Genomic DNA, 25220 nt, shown 5'->3' on the forward strand with positions numbered 1-25220 from the left:
TGTCTATACCTGTTCCTTCACATTGACTTTTCTTCTTAGTGTCATTTCCTTCTTCAGCCCTCAAAACTCCGAGAAGAGTCCAGTCCACTTAATGTTTCTTTCTCCCTCTAGTGAGCAGCCAGCAGACCCTGCACTGCACTTGTGCACTCCGTTTCCAGCTGGCACGAACATCTCCACTGCGGTTGCCATGGTGTCCCTGGTTGGAAGATCAGCAAGGGCTTTGTCAGCCACACCAAATGCATCATGTTTCTAAGTGGCTATTTTTATAAGAGGCAATGAGCCCATTATCTCTTATGCTATAGATACTGGACCTTTGCAAACTACTTTGATCTAGTGGGTTAAACATGTGAATAGAAGATGGTTACTCCTGGATTCTAATGCAGCCTCTTCCATAGAATCACTTTGTGGTCTAGGTGACTCACTAATAAATGGAAAGGAAACTGTATGAATGGACTGTGGGGTAACACTTTGGGCATTGAGTTTAATATTTAAACTTGGATGTCTAAATTTTGGCAATAGGCACCTAAGTCAAAGTGGCCTGATTTTCTTGACTTGGAGATGACCGTGCATAGTACCTTAGAGAATTGGTTGATTGGTTTTGTTATCTCCGTGCTGAGATATTGTCAGAACAGTAGGTGAAAGCAAATTCAAAGCAGAAATGAATAAATATTTGTAACACAGACATTTCCCATTCCCTTTTCTTAAAACTTCCAAAAAGATGCTGTAAGGTCAGCTGTACTCTACAGAGATCTTCCAAAGACTTCTCAAGCCCTCAGACCTGTCCATGGTAGAATTCAGTGGCATGAGATCCGCTGGAGCTAATGCATACAAAATGTTAATGGAATGGAAAGGAGATAACAAATATACAGTTGAAGAGGCATTAGAGTGATCAAATGTAATGATTGTTTCACAGAGTGTCTATGAATTAGGCCAGTAGGGAAGGTTGACAGTGTCAAATCGTCACAGTGTGTTGGACACTCAACCATTCAGTGAAAGGATTGCAAAAGTATACTCATTTTTATATCAGGGCTGATGTGCACTGTCAGAGCGTCATACAAATAATCTGTTGTGTTTTTTTTTTAAAAGGGGAATGAAAGAGGAAGTGAGGAGAGACATTCACATTTCACGATGTATGTCAAGACCCACAAATGCTCATTTAGATTTCTTTTATGCAACTGGTCAGGGATTGTGGGGATGAAAAACCCCTATCCAAAGTGTTGGCAAGATGTGGAATACCAGTGTTGGTGCTCCACGCTCACTACAACTGCCATGTGTTATACAGAGCTTTGAAATGTAGAGCACGGTGCGTGGGTTATTATTATGTGTAAGTTTGCGTGGCAAATTAGTTCAGTTACCAGAACGTTCTTGAACTGTAGTGGAATTTTGTGCGGTGCATCCATGTAGTCAGTTCCCATCCTGTGTATGGGTGGATTCTAATCCTCACCTTGGGACTCTAATACTACAGAGTGCCCTATTCTTTGGTATACAGGAGTTTTGGAGACCACTGCATCTCTTGTTCATGGCCTTCTCCCCCTGCACAGGAGAACTTGGTATTTTCTCTGTTTCTTGTGTGCCAGCAAAAGTGTGGGGTGGGGAGGGGAAGAGTCAAGATTTGTCCACACAAGAATTTACTGACAGCAGTATGGTGGACAGGAGTTAACTCTGAATCCTCCCTTTGGATTTCAGCCCTTCCTGGAGTTAGCTGAGTAGATTTCCTTTAAGCCTCTATAATTAAAAACACACCTATCCGGACTGCTTCATATAACATACTTCTAAATGTGAGAGTGACATTTACCTTCTGAGTCATTAGCTCAGCATCATAGAACTCAGAGAAGAGGGGGGAAAAAACGATAAAGTTAGAGTCCATTTCCCTGCTAATGCAGGATTGTTAATTACTGGTTGAAAACTTAATTTGATAAAGATTAGTTATAGATCCTGGCTCGTGAAAAGGTTTTGAGAATGTTGAAGATGCAGAGCACAACCCTAAGTGTGTTAATTTCATTATGACTTTTATAGGTCTAAAAAGGAGCAATTGCCATAAGTAATTCTTGAAGGAGTGGTGTGTGCATGTTTGTATAGAGTTCTGCCAGTGCTTATCTACAATGCATAGTTCTTCAGATACTGCTTTTATGGGAAAGTTCATAGCAATGACATAACTGTGTAACACACAGAATACCATTACAAATATAGATTTCAAACAGTCTGAAAGGAATCTTATTGCAGCATCTGTAGTTGGTTTTATTAAGAGCAGTTTAAATTCCCCAGCCTGGAGCAGTTTGGAATTAGAGATGGGCTGCAGAAATTTACATTTTAATTGAGGTGGAAGACAAAATAGGGCATGGCACAGCATTCACACATTACAAGGAAGAATAAATAAGATATGTATTAGCTGGGAGAAAAGAAATGACTGGTCGTTTTTCATTGCCTCCTGTGTTTTATTTTCTAACATTGCAATGAGCAGAACTAGGCAAATTTTTTTGTTCCCCATCAAATTGCGACAACCAAAAGCTACTGTGTTTCAGCAGGTTGTTTAATTAAAATCTGCTTTAAGACACATAAGAATGTTTTTTGAGGAAAAACAACACAAAGGATCTCACATAAGGGGTGTGTGTGTGTGTGTGTGTGTAATGCACTGCCATATTTGAAAGCAAATTACTAGAAATAGCATCTTGTCCAGACCCACACAATCTGGGCAGCTGTCTGCAAGTATAATGGGCTAAATCCTTCTTACCCAACCAAAAGCCACTCTGACTTCAATGGGGGTTTTGCCCGAGTAAGGACTTCTGGATTTCAACTTTGATGAGGATGTTTTAAGTAATAATTCAATGTGGAATGGAGTAAGGGTCTATACTGCTCAGATTGTTTTGGAAAGGACTGGCATGCTCAGGGTCAAATCCTGCTTGCCTTATCTCAGTAGATGCTTTGAATTTAAAATAATTATTCATCTCATGACCAGAGTGACTTAGTGTTTTTGTTGTTTTATTGTGATCTTTGAGGGATGTGTTCATAGATTCTAAGGCCAGAAGGGACCATTGTGATAATCTAGTCTGACCTCCTGTGTAACACAGGCCATAGAATTTACCCAAAATCATTCCTAGAGCAGATCTTTTAGAAGAACATCCAGTCTTGATTTAAACATGGTCAGTGATGGAGAATCCGCCATGGTCCTTGGTAAATTGTTGCACTGGTAAATTACTCTTACTGTTAAAAGTGCACATATTATTTCCAGTCTCAATTTGCCTAGCTTCAACTTCCAGACTTTGGATTACTTTGATTATTACTATTTATATGACAGCAACACCTTACGACCCCAACCAAGATCAAAGCCCCATTTTGTGAAGCGCTGTACAAACATGCAGATAATAGAACAGAGAGTTCACTTAAGCAGTTAACTTCTATATACTTATCCCATGATTCACCCATTGCTAATTATGATCAATGACCTTAAAGATCCATCAGGATCATTTTAATATCAAACAACAAAACATTTAGAATATGGTTCAAAAATAAGTATTTTACAGCTTTGAAACAATACTTGTTTTAGTACCAGCTGTCAATACAGTATCTACTATTTTAGGTTCTTGGGTTCTAATAGTATAGTGTACACCTGGTAGCAACTGCTGTGGTAAAGATTTCTGTAGTGTGTGTTTGATGCTTCCTGTTTAAAGTGATAAGTATCCAAATAATTATTAAGGTCTTGTGATCTGAACAAAAAATATTCTCATTGAATGATGCTTAATTAAATGCCATTTGCTCTGGGGATGGAATTCCTGGTTTCCTCTCTGAAATAGAAGATCCCCGATCAGCAATAGCTCTGTTGGTACTGTGCTGCTAAGGAGGTGGAAGATAGATCTTTGCACCCACAGCTGTGGCCTCAGCAGCTCCTCCAAAGCTTGGGAGATGAACGCTTTGTCATTTCCACAGGGGACAAGGAAGGTAAATCCTGCCCACTAATTCAAGAATTAGGAGTTAACTCTCAGTAAAACCAGAGAGTTTCTTATTCCCTGTACATACGTTATTGTCCTGTAGAGGAACATGGCACCTAAACACAGAGCTACATCCTGTAGACTACCCAATAAATGATGTGTTAGTCTCTTCACTGAGATATTGAATGTCAGAAACTGGTGGTCAGGTTGGAAAAAAAAATAGCATGAACAGACTGGAGGAACCCGACATAAACACACCCTATATTTTCAACTGACTTTCTTTTTTTCTTCCCAGCAGAGAAAGGAAGTGTGTGAATGGAAGGGTGTTGTCATTCCAAATTAAACTTGTAAATGTGTTAAATAATAGTCCTTTACTACGTATGTCCATGAAACAGTATGTGCATTTTCTAGGCCACTAGAGAGATCAAGTGACAGGGCTGGAAAGCTGGCAAATATGTTCTAACATGTGAGTCATCTTTATGGCTGCCCTAGAAATGCTGAGATCTTACTCATTCAGATCAGAGGAAGTGCTAAAAAGCATCTTTGCTCTGACAATCCCAGAGATAATTCTTTTCTGTAATCCTCCCTGTAGTTTATCTTTCTTCTCCTTTTCTAAAAACATATGGAAAAAAATCTCCCACATATTTGTCTTGAAGGGATTAGCCTTTGTGTGATAAAGAAGTAATAATTTTTGTTCTTTAATCCCCTGAGTTTTGACCTTCGTTGTCTTTGATCTAAATAGCTGATCGAACGAGAATTTATTTTTGATGTTATTTCAGAATTTGGCTTCCTGCTGGGTTTTGAAGTTGTTACTGGGAAACGACCCAGGCCCCAGGAGAGTGATAACTATTAACATAATCAGGAGAGCATGATTTTCCCCTCCAGTCCATCCTAAAGGCAGCAGCCAAAACAATCTTCCTGGTCCATCATTTGGACCATATCATTCCCATGCTCAAATCACTGCAGTGGTTCCCCTTAATCTTCCATATTAAATTCAAGATTATTTTCTTTGCCTCCAAGGCTCTCTACAATGATGCCTCCCTCTCTGATCGTCTTCCTTGAAACATCCTACCTATTTTCCTTTTCACTCTGTTACAGACTCCAGGCTCCTCGGCTTGTTTCTCAATCCTCCAACTTTCACCTTCTTTACACGTATTCTAGAACAATTCTAGTCTCTCTTTATTCAAATCCCTCCTGCAAATGCACTTCCTTGAGAGACCTACAAAAGCTATCCCCTGTGGTGCCATAGCTAACTCCATTTCTTGAATAAAATAGATATTTTAGTTATGCATCACCTTCCTCTGGGTCATAGGCATTCTTGTCTGATCTTTCTGTTTTAAAAATGACGAGTCCTCAAGACAGCAATATATTTAAGTATAAAAGTGGGCTAACCAGGTGGTGAATCTGACCCTGGATCTGTATTTGAGTCTTGCCCAGTTCTCTCTCTAATCTTATCTATCGACTTAACTGGATCAGAATCTAAGCACACGTTTTTGGTGCATAATAAATAATAATCACATGACTTTCAGACCATGTTTATCAAGAAAGTAAGTATCACTAGCAACATTTATCCCCCAAACAACTTTGATTGTTTTGGTAAAGGTGGACTGCTTTCATTCTCCCTTTTCTCTAGAGGCATATATTTCCCCTTTTGGTGCCATTGTGTGCATATAGTCTAATTGAGTAGAATCGGATATCATGAAAACTATTGGCTGGATTCTCCTCTTAATACTCATATACAGCTACCAATAAATGAACAGGAGCTGCTCCTCAGTATCCAAGGGAAGAGTTCTTGAAGAGAGCTCAGTTTTGAGTTTTTCAGATTTGTACTATAGTATCTTTCATGGGGTATTTTCATCCATCGACATGATACATGTTATTTTCAAAACTTAGCACAATGTAAAATTTGGTTAATACAATGAACCAAAATGTTTTTTATTTCCTCAATGATGGGTTTCTTTTTTCATGTGGGCTGGCTAAGTAAAGATAGAGATTATAAAATAAAAAAAATCCCCTGGAGACAAATGCAATTATTTTGTGATATCTACTGGGGAACATAAAAGTTTAAAATAATAGAAAGCAGAACCATGAGATTGAATGGAGAACATAACTATGAATACAGTGCATATATGATGCACTTTTTTTCTTCTTGGAGGCATTTTGTTTTTTCTTTGGGAGATATTTCAATTGGGTTGTAGCACAGAAGATCACTTGTTGAAAGGTGCTGGAGTACTAGATTTTTCTCATTAGAGTGGGCACAATTTCAGTCTCTGGATTAAAATGAACCAAACTCTCTTTTTGGTCAGTAGTTCAGGATTTGCTATAAACCATGATGAATTTAGTAGTTCTCTTGTGCTTTCTGTGTGCATGTTGAACGCAGTATTACCGTCACCCTCTGTGCCCAATCTTCACGGGATATGAGTCTGCTACAGTCCTACCTAACAAAACCTTGACCTTTTAGCTTAAGTTTTAGAAACTCATGCTTTTAGCTCTGGAGGGTCCTTAGTTCAATCCTCATTATGTCATCAGAGATGGTGACCACTGCATGTTTCACTTGAAGATTCCACTTGAATGTTACGACTATAATTTCAAGTTGCAGCTGGCCCCTCTTGGGGACCATGCAGAGTCATATCACCCCATGGATATTGAGGAAGCTCCAGGTAAGCGCCAGAGCCCGCACCCCGAACCTCTCCTGCAGCCCGCACCCCAATGCCCTGCCCCGAGCCCCCTGCTGTACTCCTCCCTGCACTCCCAAGCCCTGCCCTGAGCCCCCTCATACACCCAATCCATGATCTGTAAAAACTTCTACTGTTACTTTATTTGAATCTGCACTCCAACATCAGCTGCCCAGTTCTCTTGCCTCCCTGCATGCTGCTGGCAAACTACGTGCCAGCAACATGAGCCCAGCTCTAGTGTCTTGTCTACTTGTGAATCAAAACATTTCAATTCAGGGAATGTTGTTTATGCTATAAACCTGTGCTATGCATTACTAGCTTCTTCACAACCGACAGTTACTTATCTGTTTTGGGCATAAAAGGCAGCTGATCCAAGCTGTATGTGTATTTTTAATATAGTTGATTTTAGTGTGTTTATAAAGGCAAGGTCTACTGGGAGAGGGAATCACCACTGTTGTTCTTCTTTACCCCTCTTCCTATCATCAGATGCTGCTGCTTTCTATCTCCCATCTCTTCCTTTTCCTTTGGACGTGATTTAAATTTACTGTTAATACTTGAGTTACATTTGATATTTTGGCTTTTAGTGACTGAATATTAGACCTTTATGCTTCAGTTTTGGGTCTGCTTTAACACATATAAACTTGTATGACACTGCTAAAACGAACACTGTATCATTATAATCAGGGCCGGCACCAGCTCAGCAAGTTGGTGCTTGGGGCGGCCAAGGGGAAGGGGCGGCACGTCGGGCTCTTCAGCGGCGGGTCCCTCGGTCTCTCTCGGAGGGAAGGACCTGCCGTCGAATTGCCGCCGAAGAAGAAAGTGGTGCGGTGGAGCTGCCACCGATCGCAATCGTGGCTTTTTTTTTTTTTTTTTTTTGCTGCTGCTTGGGGCAGCAAAAACCCTGGAGCAAGCATTTAATTTACTAATAATACTTAACTATTTAGGGGGTGATTTTTAAAGGCACAAAGTTAAGTGAGGTACCGAGAGCCCATTTAAATTCCCATGAAATTCTCTTAAATTCCCCACCACCGACAACAACCTTAGATAATGAGTTTGCATTTGTAGATCTCAAACTGGTTTCAGAGGTGGGAACCAAACAGCTACATTTTGTTGCTGCACAGAGAGATTACACAACACATTAGTATAAGAACCAGGAACAGAGTCCAATAGTTTTGAATGCAGTCCTTGCCTCTAACAATGGGACCACATTATCTTCTTGCATAAGGAGCATTTTCACTGACATCCAGCAGATAGTGTGGCTGACGTTGAGCTTGTCATGAGTCTCTGCTATTTGCTATTCATGAGATACAATAATATATAGGAAATGCAGTCCTTATTTGCTAAATATATAGTCAGTTTTCACACACTTTCACATACTTTCCCAGGCACCCTTGAGAAATACACACTGCCCCAAAATATTCATGTGGCAAGCAAATGATGCAAACTGCCGTTTTCAGTCCCTTCTTATATTAAGAACATAAGAAAGGCCGTACCGGGTCAGACCAAAGGTCCATCTAGCCCAGTATCTGTCTACCGACAGTGGCCAATGCCAGGTGCCCCAGAGGGAGTGAACCTAACAGGCAATGATCAAGTGATCTCTCTCCTGCCATCCATCTCCATCCTCTGACGAACAGAGGCTAGGGACACCATTCTTTCCCATCCTGGCTAATAGCCATTTATGGACTTAGCCACCATGAATTTATCCAGTCCCCTTTTAAACATTGTTATAGTCCTAGCCTTCACAACCTCCTCAGGTAAGGAGTTCCACAAGTTGACTGTGCGCTGCGTGAAGAAGAACTTCCTTTTATTTGTTTTAAACCTGCTGCCTATTAATTTCATTTGGTGACCCCTAGTTCTTGTATTATGGGAATAAGTAAATAACTTTTCCTTATCCACTTTCTCAACATCACTCATGATTTTATATACCTCTATCATGTCCCCCCTTAGTCTTCTCTTTTCCAAGCTGAAGAGTCCTAGCCTCTTTAATCTTTCCTCGTATGGAACCCTCTCTAAACCCCTAATCATTTTAGTTGCCCTTTTCTGAACCTTTTCTAGTGCTAGAATATCTTTTTTGAGGTGAGGAGACCACATCTGTACACAGTATTCGAGATGTGGGCGTACCATGGATTTATATAAGGGCAATAATATATTCTCAGTCTTATTCTCTATCCCCTTTTTAATGATTTCTAACATCCTGTTTGCTTTTTTTGACCGCCTCTGCACACCACGTGGACATCTTTAGAGAACTATCCACGATGACGCCAAGATCTTTTTCCTGACTCGTTGTAGCTAAATTAGCCCCCATCATGTTGTATGTATAGTTGGGGTTATTTTTTCCAAGGTGCATTACTTTACATTTATCCACATTAAATTTCATTTGCCATTTTGTTGCCCAATCACTTAGTTTTGTGAGATCTTTTTGAAGTTCTTCACAATCTGCTTTGGTCTTAACTATCTTGAGTAGTTTAGTATCATCTGCAAACTTTGCCACCTCACTGTTTCTCTCAAATGTTTGTTTTTATAATGCTTATATCACGTTTGTAAACTAACATTGGGGAGATCAGTAGGAGACACCGGAAGCCTTTGTCTTGGCTGATGTCTATTAAAACTTCCTCCTTGTTCAGATGCATGGAGGAGGCAAGCTTAAGTTGATTGGGACAATTCTGGTTCCAGTTGCTTCCTTCCCTCTTCTTCACTAAGGGGAAAGACCTGTATGTCAAGGGAAATGGAGTCCCCAAGTCCACTGCTGTCTTATTGTGAATTTGAGTTTTGGGACTTGAACTTACGGCACCAAAGAGTATATAGGTTCAGTGCACTGCAGAAGGGAGCAATTAGTGGTGACTTGTGTCACAAAGCCAGTCAGATATTATGAGTATGAGAAGGGGTGTTTAGTTGGAGAAATGACAGCCATTAAATGATTTAAGCACTTTTAAAAAAGATTTTGCTCTCATCAAATATGCACAATCCATGTAGTAGCCTTACATGGTGTGAGTACAATGGTATCATTATTAAAAGATGTTTTTCAATGGGGTGAGATTTTTTTTATTGAATATTGGCTTTTTAGAGCTTGGTATGAAACAAGCAATATATTTTAAGCTATTTCTTGCAACAACAGCATATCCTGCCTACTCATGGGGAATAACTTTCAATGTATTGTATTTTTTTAATTCAGATACTGTTAATAAGACACTTCTGGCATTTTACAGAAATAGAAGTCTTACTCCAGTGTATCTTCTGTGGATAGGGATTTTCTGTTGCTGCTTTTTGCAGTATTCTCTGTGGTAATTGTTTTCAATAGACTATGCAAAAAAAGAAAAAAATATCTTGAGTATCATAACATTATATGGAGATATAACTTAGCTATACACCCAGCACCAGTCAAAAGTCAATCTGATGGTCACATTTTGATAAGCTTTTCAAATATAAATTATTACGGTGTCTAAAAATGTGCTGGACTTTCTGTAATTAAAAAAAAAAGAATTTAGGACCTGATGGCTTGCGTTTTTTCCATTGACTTGAATGGAAATGGGATGAAGTCCTGAATCTCATACCACATACAGTGCTATGTGCTCTGCTGGGGTATGTACATTGCTGTGAGCACTTGCAATGATGTGAGTTCGAGTGTAGCTCTGCTGATCTGAACTGGGACAATGAGCCGCAATGAGTATGCAGTCTAGGGACCTGATCATACAAGACTCCTGTTCAAGCACAAAAACCCACCCAGGAGGAACACTGCAGGATGGGGTCCTTATTTAGATGTGGTATGAGAAGTTGGGTAACAAGCAATGGGGAGATAAAGAATAGTGTTATAGCAGTAATATCACATGGCTACTTAGTTTAGATGTCTCAGCTGAAAGTATATTTGTTTCATTCACTTCATAATTCTGCTGGGTGTCTGTGAATGTGTGTGTATTTTATTATACATGCACATGTGTGTACATATACCCACTAATTATTATGGTTGACTCACTTCCTATGTGCATCATGGTTACTGAAGCTTATGGTGCTAATGGACCTAATATTACATTTGATGAAGGCTGATTCCACCTTACATTTGAGTAACACAGATTTCAAAATGAAATTCTAGGTATTCATTTTTTCCCAAAAGGGTTGCACTCCCTTCACTTCTTAATGTAGTCTGATGTGGATGTTCTACTTCCATATGTTTTTAGATGCATCTTAGTGCATTATTCTTTAATACAGTAGGTCTGCTTATGATTTCTAATAGGACCTTTGTCCTCATCATGTGACCCGGGCCTCATACTGTTGCATGAAACCACCAAATGTCCATCATGCCCAGCAACTGACGTTTTATAGTAGATTTTGACATGTTTCTTTAAGGCATTTCTTCCAATTATTATAATACCTATGCTAATTAAATTAAAGCTATAGGGACTCTTTGCTATCATTCTAAAGAGATACTTTGTATGTATATTCTGTGTCTGTCCCAGAATCATACACATCTTACTGACTAGTATCTTAGGTTTCCATTTTAAGCTGTTTTTTTCCCCTAGTGCCAACTTCATTGTTACATCAGGATTTCTGTTCAGTTAAATAGTTCCGTGACTAATGTACAAGTTGTTTCACTGAGTGATTTTTTTTTGAATGCAGAAATTTGACCTATAATGCCATCCATTATTTTAACTAATAGCATAGCACTATTATTTCAGAATCAATAACAATTGCTAAAGGGGAACCAAAAGAAGTTGATGAACTATTAACCTAGTTTAAAGATTTATTTTAAATTTTTTTGTCAATATTCTTGTATGTGAAAACGTCAAGTAAAGTCACTTTAAAAAAAAAACAACAGAATTTTCACATTTTCCCACATCAAATCCAAACCAGTGTAACCCACTCACCTCCTGGGTGTGATGCTCTGTCCCCTTCTAGTGGCACTGAGACCACTTAGAGATGAATGAGTCTGCCACCACCTTAGCCAAGAGCCATGTGGCTTTTAGCTCATGCCGTAGACGCTCATGTATTAAGCTTCAGAAATCCCAGGTTCGATCCCGCCTGCCCGCGGATGACCAGGGTCTGTCAGTGTTACATCAGTACCTTACTGACTGAAAACACTCTTTAGATTATAAAGCCATGACACTCACTGATTTTTATGAAGCTCAAACATTCACCCCTGCATTCCTATAGGTTGTCAGAGTGGGCATTGGCAGTTCAACTCAATGGTTAGAACTGGGCTGAGGGAGCCAGGAACTAGAGTTGAGGGCAAAGGGTCAGAGCCGAAGTCGGAAACCAGAGCCAGGGGTTGGAGACGGAGCCAGGCAGCAGAGCCGGAATAGGAACTGGGGTCAGCGCCAGAGACAGAAACCATAATTATTGGTTGAACCCAAAGTCAGGAACTGGGAGCTGGAGCTAGGAACCAGGAAGGGAACACAGGGCTGGAGCAGGACAGGAACAAGGTGGGGGCAGAACCAGGGCAGGAGCAGGCAAAGGCAAGAATGATTGCATCTGCAGGCAGAAACACTGAGCAGCTGGTCAAACATTGAACAGCCGGTGACCAGCTGCTGCTGTTGGGCTTAAAAGCAGGCCTGCTGGCTCCCTTCAGCCAATCAGGCAGGCTAGCCAATCAGAAGATCCTACAGCAACCCAGCTGGGCTCATTAATCAGCCTGGAGGCTGGACTGGCTAGTGCTTAGGCTCAACTGAAGGTAATTTATTTTACGTTGGGGATTGTGAAGAGTTGGGAGAATTGCACACTGTGCCTGGAGAGCAAGCTAAGGACTCCTGCTAGGAAAATGTGTACCCTCAAACAAACTTTAAATACTTATTTAATATATATCACAGTTGTAAAATCAATGGATGGTCTAATATTCCAGTCTGATTAATAGGGAAGGTGCTCAGATGCTACAGTGGTGGGCAGTAGTACAAACCCCTAAGATACGTAGAAAGTATTGGGTAGGACAAGACAGCTAGTGTTCTGTCTTCCTTGATGATGAAGTGTAGGGACTCTGATTAAAGACTTCATCCAGGCATAGTGCTAATGATGCAATACTGCATTTTATGGAAATATAAATAACTTTATATCTTCAGATCATGTCATGGTTTTGCTTTCTTCTAGGTCATGTTTTAATGTTAGTGCAGTGATGGGTAGACTTCAAGGGATTGGATTCAGATAAACTTACAAAAATGTAAGTTGCCAGAAGCTGGGAATGGGCTACAAGGGATGGATCACTTGATGATTACCTGGTCTGTTCATTCCCTCTGCAGCAGCTGGCACTGGCCACTGTCGGTAGACAGGACACTGGGCTAGATGGACCTTTGGTCGACCCAGTATGGCCATTCTTATGTGGATGTTCATTGGTTCTGTTTGAATAAAAAGTCGTTGTTCAGGAAAGTACTTTAAGCCGTGCTTAAATCCGTCAATGTTACATAAATGTGTGTTTAAAGTCAAGCACATGCATTCATGCTTTCCTAAATAGGGATGAACTTAAACACACACTTAGGTGCTTTCCTGAATAGAGCCATTGAGCCTAGAAATCAGGTAGGAAAGATCTTGGGAATAGGTTTTCTGTTATCACTTACTACACCCTTTCAGTAAGTTTGGAAATACCATTTTTACATAAGAATATAAGAATGGCCATACTGGGTCAGACCAAAGGTCCATCTAGCCCAGTATCCTATCTTCCAACTCTTTCTTGAGTGGTAACAGCTAATTTAGACCCTATCCTTTTATTTGTATAGTTGGGATTATGTTTTCCAATGTGCATTACTTTGCATGTATCAACACTGAATTTCATCTGCCATTTTGTCAGTTACCCAGTTTTGAGATCCTTTTGTAGCTCTTCACAGTTTGCCTGGGACTTAACTATCTTGAGTAGTTTTGTGTCATCTGCAAATATTGCCAGCTTACTGTTTTCAGATCATGAATTAATATGTTGAATAGGATTGGTCCCGTTATGGACCCCTGAGGAACACCACTATTTATCTCTCTCCATTCTGAAAACTGATCATATATTCCTACCCTTTGTTTCCTAACTTTTAACGAGTTACGAATCAACGAGAGAGCCTTCCCTCTTATCCCATGACTGCTTACTTTGCTTAAGAACCTTTGGTGAGGGACCTTGTCAAAGGCTTTCTGAAAATCTAAATACACTATATCCAGTGGATTCCTCCTTGTACACATGCTTTTTGATCCCCTCAAAGAATTCTAGTAGATTGAGAGTCATGGTTTCCCTTTACAAAAACCATATTGACTATTCCCCAACAAGTTATGTTCATCTAAGTGTCTGACAATTTTGTTCTTTACTGTAGTTTCAACTGATTTGCCCGGGACTGAAGTCAGGCTTACTGGCCTGTAATTACTGGGGACATCTCTGGAGCCCTTTTTTTAAAAATTGGCATCACATTAGCTATCCTCCAGTCATTTGGTACACACGCTGATTTAAATGATAGGTTACAGACGACAGTTACTAGCCCTGCAATTTCACAATTGAGTTCCTTCAGAACTCTTTGGTCTTGGTGATTTATTACTGTTTAGTTTATCAATTTTTTCCAAAAACCTTCTCTAATGACACCTCAATCTGGGACAGTTCTTCAAATGTCACCTAAAAAGAATGGCTCAGGTTTGGGAATCTCCTCATATCCTCAACCGTGCAAACCAATGCAAAGAATTCATGTAGTTTCTCCACAATGGCCTTATTGTCCTTGCGTGCTCCTTTAGCATCTCAATTGTCCAGTGGCTCCACTGGTTGTTTAGCAGGCTTCCTGCTTCTGATGTACTTAAACAGTTTTTTGCTATTACTTTTTGAGTCTATGTCTGGCTGTTCTTCAGATTCTTTTTTGGCCTTCCTAATTATATTTTTACACTTAATTTGCCAGTTTATGCCCCTTTCTATTTTCCTCATTAGGATTTAACTTCCACTTTTTAAAGGTGCCTCTTTGCCTCTCACTGCTTCTTTTACTCTGTCTCTTTTTTGATTCGCTTACTATATTTTTTAATTTGGGGTATACATTGAAGTTGAGTCTCTATTATGGTGTCTTTAAAAAGTTTCCATGTGGCTTGCAGGGATTTTACTTTTGGTGCTGTATCTTTTAATTTCTGTTTAACTAACCTCATTGTTGTATAGTTCCCCTTTCTGAAATTAAATGCTACAGTGTTAGGCAGCTGTGGTGTTTTCCCCGCCACAGGGATGTTAATTTTAATTATATTATGGTCATTATTACCAAGCGGTCCAGCTATAATCACCTCTTGAATGTGATCCTGTGCTCCACTTAGGAATTCTATGGTACAGTTTGGTTCATTTAAGATTTGTACTTCATTTGATTCTACGTTTTCTTTCACATATAGTGCCACTCCCTCACCAGCACAACCTATTCTGTGCTTCCAATATATTTTTACCCTGGTATTACTGTGTCCCACTGATTAGCCTTATTCCACCAAGTTTCTGTGAAATAGGTATAAAATACTGTTTAAATTGAACTATAGAAGAAATAAGGCAACCTGAACTATGATTTCAAATGATAGAGAATTCCACCAGAGCATGAATCCAAAGTAAATCTACTAGCTTCAGAGGCTAATTCCATTGTCTTAGTGGATTTATATTAGTAAACCAAAGTAACCCAGAGTCTTGTGCTAAAGTCACATAATTAAATGCTGCAAAGAAAGCACGAGAAGTCAGATCAGAAGGTGAACGTGCAAGAAAACCACTCCAGAGATAAGCCAAACTTCAAACCAGTTTCTGATTTTTCACCCAGTGTTTGGTGCTGGCAACAAATTGTAGGCACAAATTAAAGTGAGTGGACACTTTAACCACTTATACGTTCCCAAAATCATTTAATTGGATGTTTAATTGCTACCACTTGGGGCCATGGCTTCTTGTAAGTGCAAACTTGTAGGTTCCAAACTTTTAGGTATAATGTTGTGGGTATAACATAATATTGTGTGTATAAAATTACAGATGATTTCTGAATGTTTATACCAAAGAGTCTACTATGACAGAAAGATTTTGTATTCCTTGTGAAATTTGAAAGCTAGCCTGAATAAAATATTTGCATGCTACTGATGCAAGTAAACAACAGAGTCAAGTGAACTGCACAATTTGGTCACACTTTATATATACACTATATATAAGGTTCAATTTCTATAGTTTAAGGATGGTTAATAATTGTTTAATAGATGTTATTAAATGGTTAATTAGTTATTGAGACAAAAAGGTCAATATGTTGCTTATAACTATGTTGTATAATCATCCATAACACCTACTTCTGTGCTTAGAACTATCTATAGCGCACATAAATCATGTCAGTAACATGCTTATGGCATCCATTTATCATTTATTAACCATTTATAAAGTATTGGTAAATGGAACACACACATAATTATATAAAGTGTGACCTTTGTTTTGATTAATGTTGTTTCTGTTACATAATGAATTTGGGATACATGACTTGATTTATTTCCCCCTCCGTTCTGCATGTGTCTCTCCTTTTGACATTAGTGTGTGGCTCAAGAGGAGGATAATAAGCTTTGATGTTAAAAGCCATATTTGTTAGAATATGTATTCCATTAAACTTTTGCAGGAGTTGAGAGGATATATCCTCTCAAGTGATCAGTTAAGCTGTTGTGACAATGGATGATAGCAGTGTAGCACTGAAGGAATGCAGTGCCACAGATTCCCAACTTGGTATCATGCTCACCCCAGAGGGGCCTTGACTTAGAATGGTCACCAAGGTTGCCTTTGATTCAGAGGTCCTATTAAATAACATGAACAGAGAAGGCAGGTATTTCCCGAGAAACTATTTTCCCCATGTGGATGGTACTCTTTGGAGGCATTGAATGTATCTTTAACCAACTTGAATTTCTTCTTCGTGATCTATTTAATTATGCTTGAAATATCAAATGTTAAAAAGCAGCACACAGACATTAGCTGCAAGCATGAAACTTCTCCTCCAGAATAAATAAGCAATGGGAGGATGCCACAGAATGAGATAAGGACAGTTTCTGATATTCAGATTTCCTTATTTGTTGTTCCTCTCCACTAAGTACTGTGTAATTGTCTGCCCATCCTTAAATTTTGAACATTTGTGGGCAAGGAATGTCCTGTTTTGAGTATCTGAAAGCATATTTTGGGAACTACTAACAGCAATTAGCATTAACAACAACAAAAAAAATCAAGCTGCTTTTATGAAAAATAATACTGATTTGCTGAGTGTGTGATTTCAGGGGAACTCTAAATTCACATTTGTGTTCTCATCTCAGGTTTTTCTCATATCAACCCTTTGCTGGAAGTGTCTCGTTCTTTTTCCTGATGTCCAGGCTGGCATGTTCAGAAACTTTAGTCCTAATCTGTTTATATGCAGGAAAAAGCTGTGCACTTCCTCCCTGCACCTTAGAAGCACAATTTTGCTTGTGTAGCTGATGCTGTCATGGTACCTTACCTCTGGTTGGGAAGATAGACATATGGCTCCTTTCAACAATGAGACTAATAGTATTTTCTGAATCTGTATAGCCAGTAGTGCTGATCCAGTAAGACAGCCAACATCTTTCTCACAGCAATGTGTATATGCTACAATACCTGTGGTTATTCTGCAGTATGATTTAATATCCTTCACTACATGGCAAGAGAGGGGTTAGAGCGCCCACTGCTGCACAGAATTCTCAGAGTACAGCAGTGAAGCTGAAGCCCTTATTGACAATGCACATGCATTGTTCCTTTCCTACACACGGCTCTCTCTCTAACACTTTTATGCCATCTTCATCTAACCCAAGAAAGAAGTGGCAAATAGCCTTCAAACTCACCAAAGGAGAAGGGATTCCACTTTTATTTGTCTATTTTAGAAATGTTGTTGGCACAGGCATGTTGTGGCTTGTGGTGCTTGTGTGTGTATGTGTGTGTGGGTGGGTGGGGTGGGGGGTCACAAGATCCTCTGACATGACTCTATAATGTACCAGCATGGGGAATCTTTAAGGCAGTCAGAAATCTGATTGTACTGTCACTATATCATTGAGCTACCTGTTGGTGAGAGTATCAGAGCTCTACCCTGGAAGTGTATGAATGCTGCAGTTGGAGTCTGTATGAGGAAACCTACACATGTGAAGCAACAGGGCACAGTATGAATTTGTAATATCTTGAAGCCAGAACCACTATAAGCTACCTAGAAAATGCTAAATCGGTGTTTCCACAAGATATTTCCAGCAAGCCCAGTCCTACCTAGCAAGTTTACCTAGCGTGTTTGCTTTCCATCAGCTCATATGTTCCTTGGGTACTTGAGACACCCTACATGGTCATTTACTTAGTACTTAAAATGCTGGAAAGAATTCTTAAATTTTAAAATTTTAAAAAAGGATTATTGAAAGAAATCAATAAATGATTGAAAAGGTTTTTAAATGAAGAGTTTCTAAGCAAAGAGATCTATATTGTGCATTATTATGTAGCATCATGTAATACCTAACACATGGGCCACAAAGATAACAAGATTACTATCATTTTGCCTTTTCACCTTTTACACAGAATGAGTCCAGGACTGGGGGAGGAGACATACTTTGTAATAGAAACCATTTTGACTTTCACTTACTGTAGGGGGGAGATAGTATTAAAATTCAGCTTTCTACATCTCTCTGTTTTTAAAAAATTCTCTTGCACATCGCCTTTGTGATGAGTACTGAAAAAAAAGTTCAGTTTGGATAAGCAGCCCAAGTCCTGACACTTACCTCCTACACAAACTTAGCAAACTCCTCAAAAAAATCTGGACCTGTGAAGAAATTCCACCTGACTTTAAGAATGCCAACATTGTTACAATATTCAAGAAAGGGGAAAAATCTTTGTGTGGGAACTACAGAGGTATTGCCCTCCTCTCCATCGCAGGGAAGATCCTTGCCCGGATCCTACTAAACCACCTTCTCCCCATTGCTGAGGAACTCCTCCCCGAATCACAGTGTGGCTTCAGGCCATCCTGAGGCACAACCAACATGGTCTTTGTGGCACGACAGGTTCAGAAGAAGTGCAGAGAGCAACAACAGGACATGAGATAAGGACGGTTTCTGATATTCTGAGGAGAGCAACTCCTCATGGCATTCATCAATCTCACCAAGGCCTTTGACTCTATCAATTATGATGCTCTATGGAAGGTGCGGTGCAGGTTTAGCTGTCCACAGAAATTCATTTCCATTTTCTGACTACTCTATGATGGGATGACTGCCACCACTCTGTGCAACAGGTCAGAGACTGAACCATTCTTCATTCGCACTGGCGTCAAGCAGGGCTGTGTCATAGCTCCAACACTCTTCTCAATTTACCTTGCTGTGATCCTGATTCTCATCCGTGACCACCTTTCTGACAGAATCAGGATTGAGTATCGTATGGATGGCCATTCCTCAATCTCTGACATCTCCAAACAAAATCTAAGATCAGGAGAATTGGCATCACTGACCTTCAGTATGCAGATGACTGTGTCATCCTCGCACACACAGAGGCCAACCTGCAAAGCACCCTAAATCTTTTTGCAGGTTCCTATCACAGCCTGGATCTCTCTCTCAACATCTGGAAAATCAAGGTACTCTACCAGCCCTCACCTGCACAAACTACTCTACATACTCCACAAATCACCATCAGCGGAAAACCCCTGGAAAAAGTGGACCATTTTCCATATGTTGGCAGCCATCTCTCCCAAACAGCTAGCATTGACACAGAAATCGAATACAGGATCCACTGTGCAAGCACATCCTTTGAAAGACCACTCAAACGAGTCTTCAGTGATAGGGATCTGCAAACAGGCACCAAGATCTTGGTTTACAAGGCAGTTGTCATCCCCACCTTTCTCTATGGGCGTGAGACCTAGGTAACCTACAGACAACATCTCAAGTGGCTGGAGTGGTTCCAGCAGTGCTACCTCAGGAGGATTCTCAGGATCAGCTGGGATGACTTACACACTAACATCCACGCTCTCTCTGCAGCCAACATCAGCAGTGTAGAAGCACAGGTCATGAAACAGCAACTCCGCTGGGCTGACCACTGTGTATGTATGCCTTACACTCGCCTCCCGAAGCAAATAATCTTCTCAGTCAAGTCAGAGAAGAAGGGCTCGCGGAGGGCAGCAGAAACATTTCAAAGACATACTGAAAGTACACCTTAAAAATGGAGGCATCAACCCAACAAACTGGGAGGACTTGGCGCGGAACAGAACACAGTGGCGCCACACCATACACCAAGACACAGCCCACTTTGAGGAGAACGGACGTGCTCACAAGACAGAGAAGCAACAGAGGAGGAAAGAAAGGGCACAACACTCCAGCTAACAGCTATGTCTCCCCCAAAATTACCCCTGTCATCTCTGTGGGAAAATCTGCAGGGCACAAATTGGGATCCTCAGCCACCTTAAAAACCCATCAATGGAAGCCCCTTGGCAGACATCATCCTTGCATCAAGGGATAGCCGAAGACCTCTTAGATATTAAAGCTAGAAGGGAACATTATGATGGTCTGACCTCTTGCATAACACAGGCTGTAGACTTTCCCTAAATGATTCCTGCATCAAATCCATAGCTGCAGGTTGAGTTAGTATACATCCATTAGAAAGGTACAGCATTCATTCTTTAAATCAAAGACTTCAGGTATTGGAGAACCCCCACAGACCACACTAGGTAAATTGGTTCAATGGTTTCAATGAATGGTTAAGAACCAACACTGTTAAAAAATTGCACATTATTTATAGTATGAATTGGTCTAGTTTCAGTTTCTAGTGATTGGATCTTGAACACCTATCTGAATTCTTTGGTCTGAAAATTGAGTGAAAAAGCTCACAAGATGCTGCTTTCCCAGATGATTACCAGCAGTTTTTGATTTTTCATTTAGTTTCTAGTAGCTCTAGGCCAGAAACAAACCAAGAGCAGACTTTCTTATAGTATTTTGGTGTTTTTCACTCCCCTCCCTCTCCCCCAAAAATGAAACAAACCCCAAAACAGGACAAACGGAGGCATTTGATTTTTTTTAAATAAGAGGCAAAAAGTTAGCTTAACTTTCTACCGACCCCAGAAACCTGTTTGCATTGGTTCCCATGTTATTCAAATCCGTTTGCCCATCTCTATTTATTTACTTTCATTTCTATAAATATAATAAAGGGTACTGATCCCAAGTTCTAACTGCCTTTGGTAAATCTTTAATTATTATTGAGCCAGTCATTTCACTTCATCCCCCCTCACAAGGTATATCTAGCCAACAAAATAAATAAATACCCTTTCCACTTCACCTTTCTTTCTCTTTTTCAAAGGCTCTGGGGAATAAATAGCATTATAGCAATAAATTTGGGTTGTTTGGGAGCAAATAACCCAAACGAGGAACGAGGTTAGGTCTTGTTTTTTGAAGAATAAAAAAGGATACATCAGAAACCCTAGGACTCTTTGAAGAATGCATATTTTCCAAGTTACCATGGCTAAACATACCAGTAGAGGGATCCTGAAGATGTGAATGCCAAAAATACAGAGAACAGGATAGCTTGAGCCCCAACCAAATTGAAAGAGGGAGGTTTGTTTTATTATGTGCTTTCTCCTGGAACCCGGCAGTGGTGAACTGAGAATGGAAATAGTGGGAAAGAGGCTTGAAGACATGTACTTGGTTTGGCAAAAGGCTTAATCCTTTGCTCTTCATTCCCAGGGGAGTGTTGCCTTTTTAACCTGCGTGCAGGGCCTGTGCAACCTATTAGGCGACCTAGGGCGCTAGGATTTGGGAGGTGGCATTTTCTTCGGTAGCGACTGCACCGGCCGGATCTTCGGCCGCCCCGGTCGCCACTGGCATTTAGGCGGAGGGAGCTGGGGCAGGGGGGCAAGGGGAGGGCCCCCTGCAGCAAGTAAGGGGTGGGGGCAGCACGCAGGGAAACTCGCCGCCCCAGCTCACCCCTGCTCCGCCTCCTCCCCGAGCACGCCATGGCTGCTTCACTTCTCCCGCCTCCCAGCCTTGCGGCGCCTAAGCTGATTGGTGCCACAAGCCTGGGAGGCGGGAGAAGTGAAGCACGGCGTGCTCAGGGAGGAAGCAGAGCAGGGGTGAGCTGGGGCGGGCAGCTGCTGCACGGCCATGGTGAGGGGGGCGCCTCAGGGTGGGGGGGGGGTGGGGAGCTGCCATACGGGGAGAGCCTCAGGGCAGAGGGGGGAGCTACCGCAGGGCTCGGGGATGGGGGAGGGTGCAAGGTGGAAGTTTCGCCTAGGGCGCGAAACATCCTTGCACCAGCCCTGTTTGTGTGGGATCCAGACTCACAAATAGAGACTATTCCTTAAGCAGATAGGCAGGATAGTTGAAGTTGGATTTTCCAGAAACATTCAAAAATTATAATTGTCATTAAAATTGAGAAATCTAGCATTATTTACTGCTCCCATTAGTTTCTTGTGCAAATCTGCAGGGAAAGAGCTATGCTGGAGAGTAGTAGTAATAATGGCTTAGAGGGGGTAACCGTACAATATGCATCTCTCCATCATGCCGGTACAAATGAGAGGAAAATAGCTAGTAGGGAACACCTCTATGGTGTTTATTCTGCTCTGCTACCAACAGGCAAGTGTGAGATGGTCAGAAAAGAATACAAGAGCAAATAGGACAGCATAATAATAAAAGGATATGATCTACCATGCTCTACTATGACTGAGTAATGCTCTGATCACAAATTGGATAAATAAGTGTTCAAAAAGCATGAGAAAAATTATCACCATCATGCACTACAGACACCAATTCCCGCTACATGTATGATTTGGAAAGCTTGTTCTGTTAGCTGATTACATGCCCAGAGGGAGCACTAATGGAACCTGCCCTGTTTAAGGCCCAGATTCAGCAAAGCATTTAAGCATATGCTAAGGCCAGCCCAAAGCAGTGGCAGCCTAAAGTTGCTTTGTGGCTATTCACAATACTTATATGGCAGTGGGTTTGGTGGATTCGGTGGAGAGGTGTTAATCTCTTTTAAGCCCCCCTATTAATTGACACTCATTAGTGTTATTCAAACCTTGGCCTCCTGAGTAAGCTGAGAATTTTTGCTGATGGATCTTGTATATGAAGCTTGTATATGGTCTGTCCAGGTCAGGAATGAGGAAGCACTCAAGGAAAGACATTGGAAAATTTGCACTGCTAATGCCCCTATGCTATATTTGTAGTGTTGCTAAAGGACTTTTGTCTTTAGGGCTGTTAGTCTGGCAAACAGACAAGACATCCTTTATCCAATATGATTCTTGCCCTCTGTGACAGTTTTAACTTCATTGGTCAGTCAGCTTTCTTTTTTGCTCTGTGAAGATGACAGTCAATCTCAGTATCTTTTTATAAGCTTAATAGGATGGACACTATTGTTCTGGCCTTTTAGCTGCCTTATAATTGACCACATAAAAGTTAGTGCGGTGAAACAGTTTTGGTACAGCTGCTGCCACTGCTGTTCATGCTGTTTTCATTTTTCCTTCCTGGTGCACAGTATGCTTCTGGCTGAAGCAAAATACTACTTTTTTCTCCTTCAGTAATAAGCACTGGCAGTACTTTGGTAGGAAGAACCTTTGATTTACCTTTGTGGTATGTGCTAGTGATAGGATTTTGAGGGCAGGCTATCAGAAACTGTATTTCCCACCAAGTTCTGCGACTCAGGCTCAAAGCTGCTTCTTTCAGTGCTTTTTTTGTGTTGCTTCCCCATTTCTCTAACTTCTGTTCCTATAGGTATCATCAAGTGAAGAATACCAAGCATGCTGTTGGAGCTCCCATCCAGCTGAAAAGGATTTCAGGGAGGGGGAAGAGAGCAGATGTGGGAGAAAAAATCGCTACTGATTGATCTGTTTCTTTTAGTTAATTTTCCTGTACCTAAAGCTTTACAGTGAAATCCTCATGTATTTAATGGTTAACTTTCCCCATTATATTGATGTATGTTAAAAACCCACAACTCCAATATAATCACAGGTGCTCTTCCCCTCTCTGGGCCAAAGCCCTTGATTAGCAATCTATACTCTCAGGTAATTCCAATAAAGTGTACTACCCTGGGTAAAACTACTCACACTTTCCATAAGGATTTGGATTTGAATTAATTTGTGTCAGTTTCCTGCAGAAATGCAGTACTTTTTCTGCTGAGGTCACTAATCATGTGGGTTTTTGTTGTTCTTCTTCTTCTTCCATTAACAAAGCCCAGCGTGCCTTAAATGTCAGAAAGGAAGAAAAAAAATCAATACTATTCTCATGGCGTCTCCCACTGTGGCTGCCATTTATTAAGCGAAAGCCAAGCTTGCTGGTGGGAGACAATGATGAAGTCAATGAAAGTGCACCCAGGCGAGCTTATCTCTGTAGCTCTTGCTGGAGCTTTAGCATATCCAGTTTACATTTGCCTTCTGCCATCGTTAAAAAAAATGATTGCCTAGGCCTTTCTTATGTCGTGTTATCTCTTGGCTATTATTTGAACACCCAAATCCTTTTGATCATATAAACAAATAGCTGGAACGTCCAAACTGGTTACATACACCATGTTAAAACTGCAGAGCAGCAGCCTTCAAGGTGCTTTAAATTAATATTTGGAAAAGGTGTCTAATATACTTTTGGTTATGATTAAAGTGTAGAATTAGCGCTTTTCAAGGTGTATATTGCTTGATTTAATTACAGTGCTTACTCCTCAGTGTCAAAATGCTTAGCTTAAGAACAGTGGTATGAATCTATTCCCTCTCTGTCGATGCTGAGCTAGGATGAACGGAAAAGCCCTGTGCAAGGTTAGCAGGTCTGCCTTGGAAAATAAAGCATTTTAGAGGCCTAGGAAAAGAAGCAGTGCAATCACCAGAAAGGGAAAACAAACCTAGTAAACTACTCTACAGATGTCAGAATAGCAGCTGTGTTAGTCTGTATCAGCAAAAGAATGAGGAGTACTTGTGGCACCGTAGAGACTAACAAATTTATTTGAGCATAAGATTTTGTGGGCTAAAACCCACTTCATCGGATGCATGCAGTGGAAAATACAGTAGGAAGATATATATGCACACAGAGAACAGGAAAAAAAATAGGTGTTGCCAGATGATAATCCATGCCCACAAAAATTGACTGAAGAATATGAAGTGAAGAAGCAATCATAGCACAGACAGTACGTTTTCAGTGGGAGTTTCTTATATACTATGAATATTTTCAGTTTAAATGAAGTACATGGAAAGAAGTGTAGAAACAAAGACTGATGTCAAAGCCATCTTGTACAGTAGCTGTTCAATTCAGCTCCATTATATTATCCCGGAGCTGCTCTGCCCTTGTCAGATCTGGTGAGAAGAGAGCTTAAGTCATGGACCCTGTCAATAAATATGTGGCAGCTGGTTCAGTTCAATCAGGGCATGACAAGGTCTCGGGAGTTTTGTGCTGTGCCCTGACAAATGATAATGACCCTGGAGAGTCAGAGGAATTATTTAGCAGCCTTCAATGTGCCAAATCACCAGTGATGTGCATAAGTGTGACGTACTAATTGTAATGGGATACTTCAGTGCTAGCACATCGTCACATCAGGACTTTAGGTTAGTTGTGCCATTGTGTAACAACTTGTTAAGTAGATGTCTAGGAAACTATTTATACCTTGCTTGGTTATCTGCAACGGGGCAGCAAGATTGGACTGTATTTTAATTTGGGATACGGGAGGAGAACTAGACTTGGATGTAATAATTAAGATTGCTAGTGTAATGGCCAAAATGACATTGACAAA

The 25220-nt window shown here is 40.6% G+C and overlaps 1 protein-coding gene across 15 annotated transcripts in view; it reads left to right on the forward strand.

Annotated features, from left to right (window-relative positions):
• The window catches only part of DCC (DCC netrin 1 receptor), a 555466-nt gene that overhangs the window by 119380 nt on the left and 410866 nt on the right, over window positions 1-25220 (forward strand). Inside the window, exon 11 of one of the 15 annotated variants that reach the window (XM_039544149.1) lies at window positions 16915-16988. The exons of the other annotated variants lie outside the window; for them this stretch is intronic. Coding sequence (XP_039400083.1) covers window positions 16915-16973 — 59 coding nt within the window. The 3' untranslated portion in view covers window positions 16974-16988. Of the gene's footprint in view, window positions 1-16914; window positions 16989-25220 lie in introns of those variants that run through there. 15 annotated transcript variants of the gene reach the window in all.

Source organism: Mauremys reevesii, linkage group 6 (genome assembly GCF_016161935.1).
Source record: "Mauremys reevesii isolate NIE-2019 linkage group 6, ASM1616193v1, whole genome shotgun sequence".
In the NCBI taxonomy this organism is placed as follows: Eukaryota; Metazoa; Chordata; order Testudines; family Geoemydidae; genus Mauremys; species Mauremys reevesii.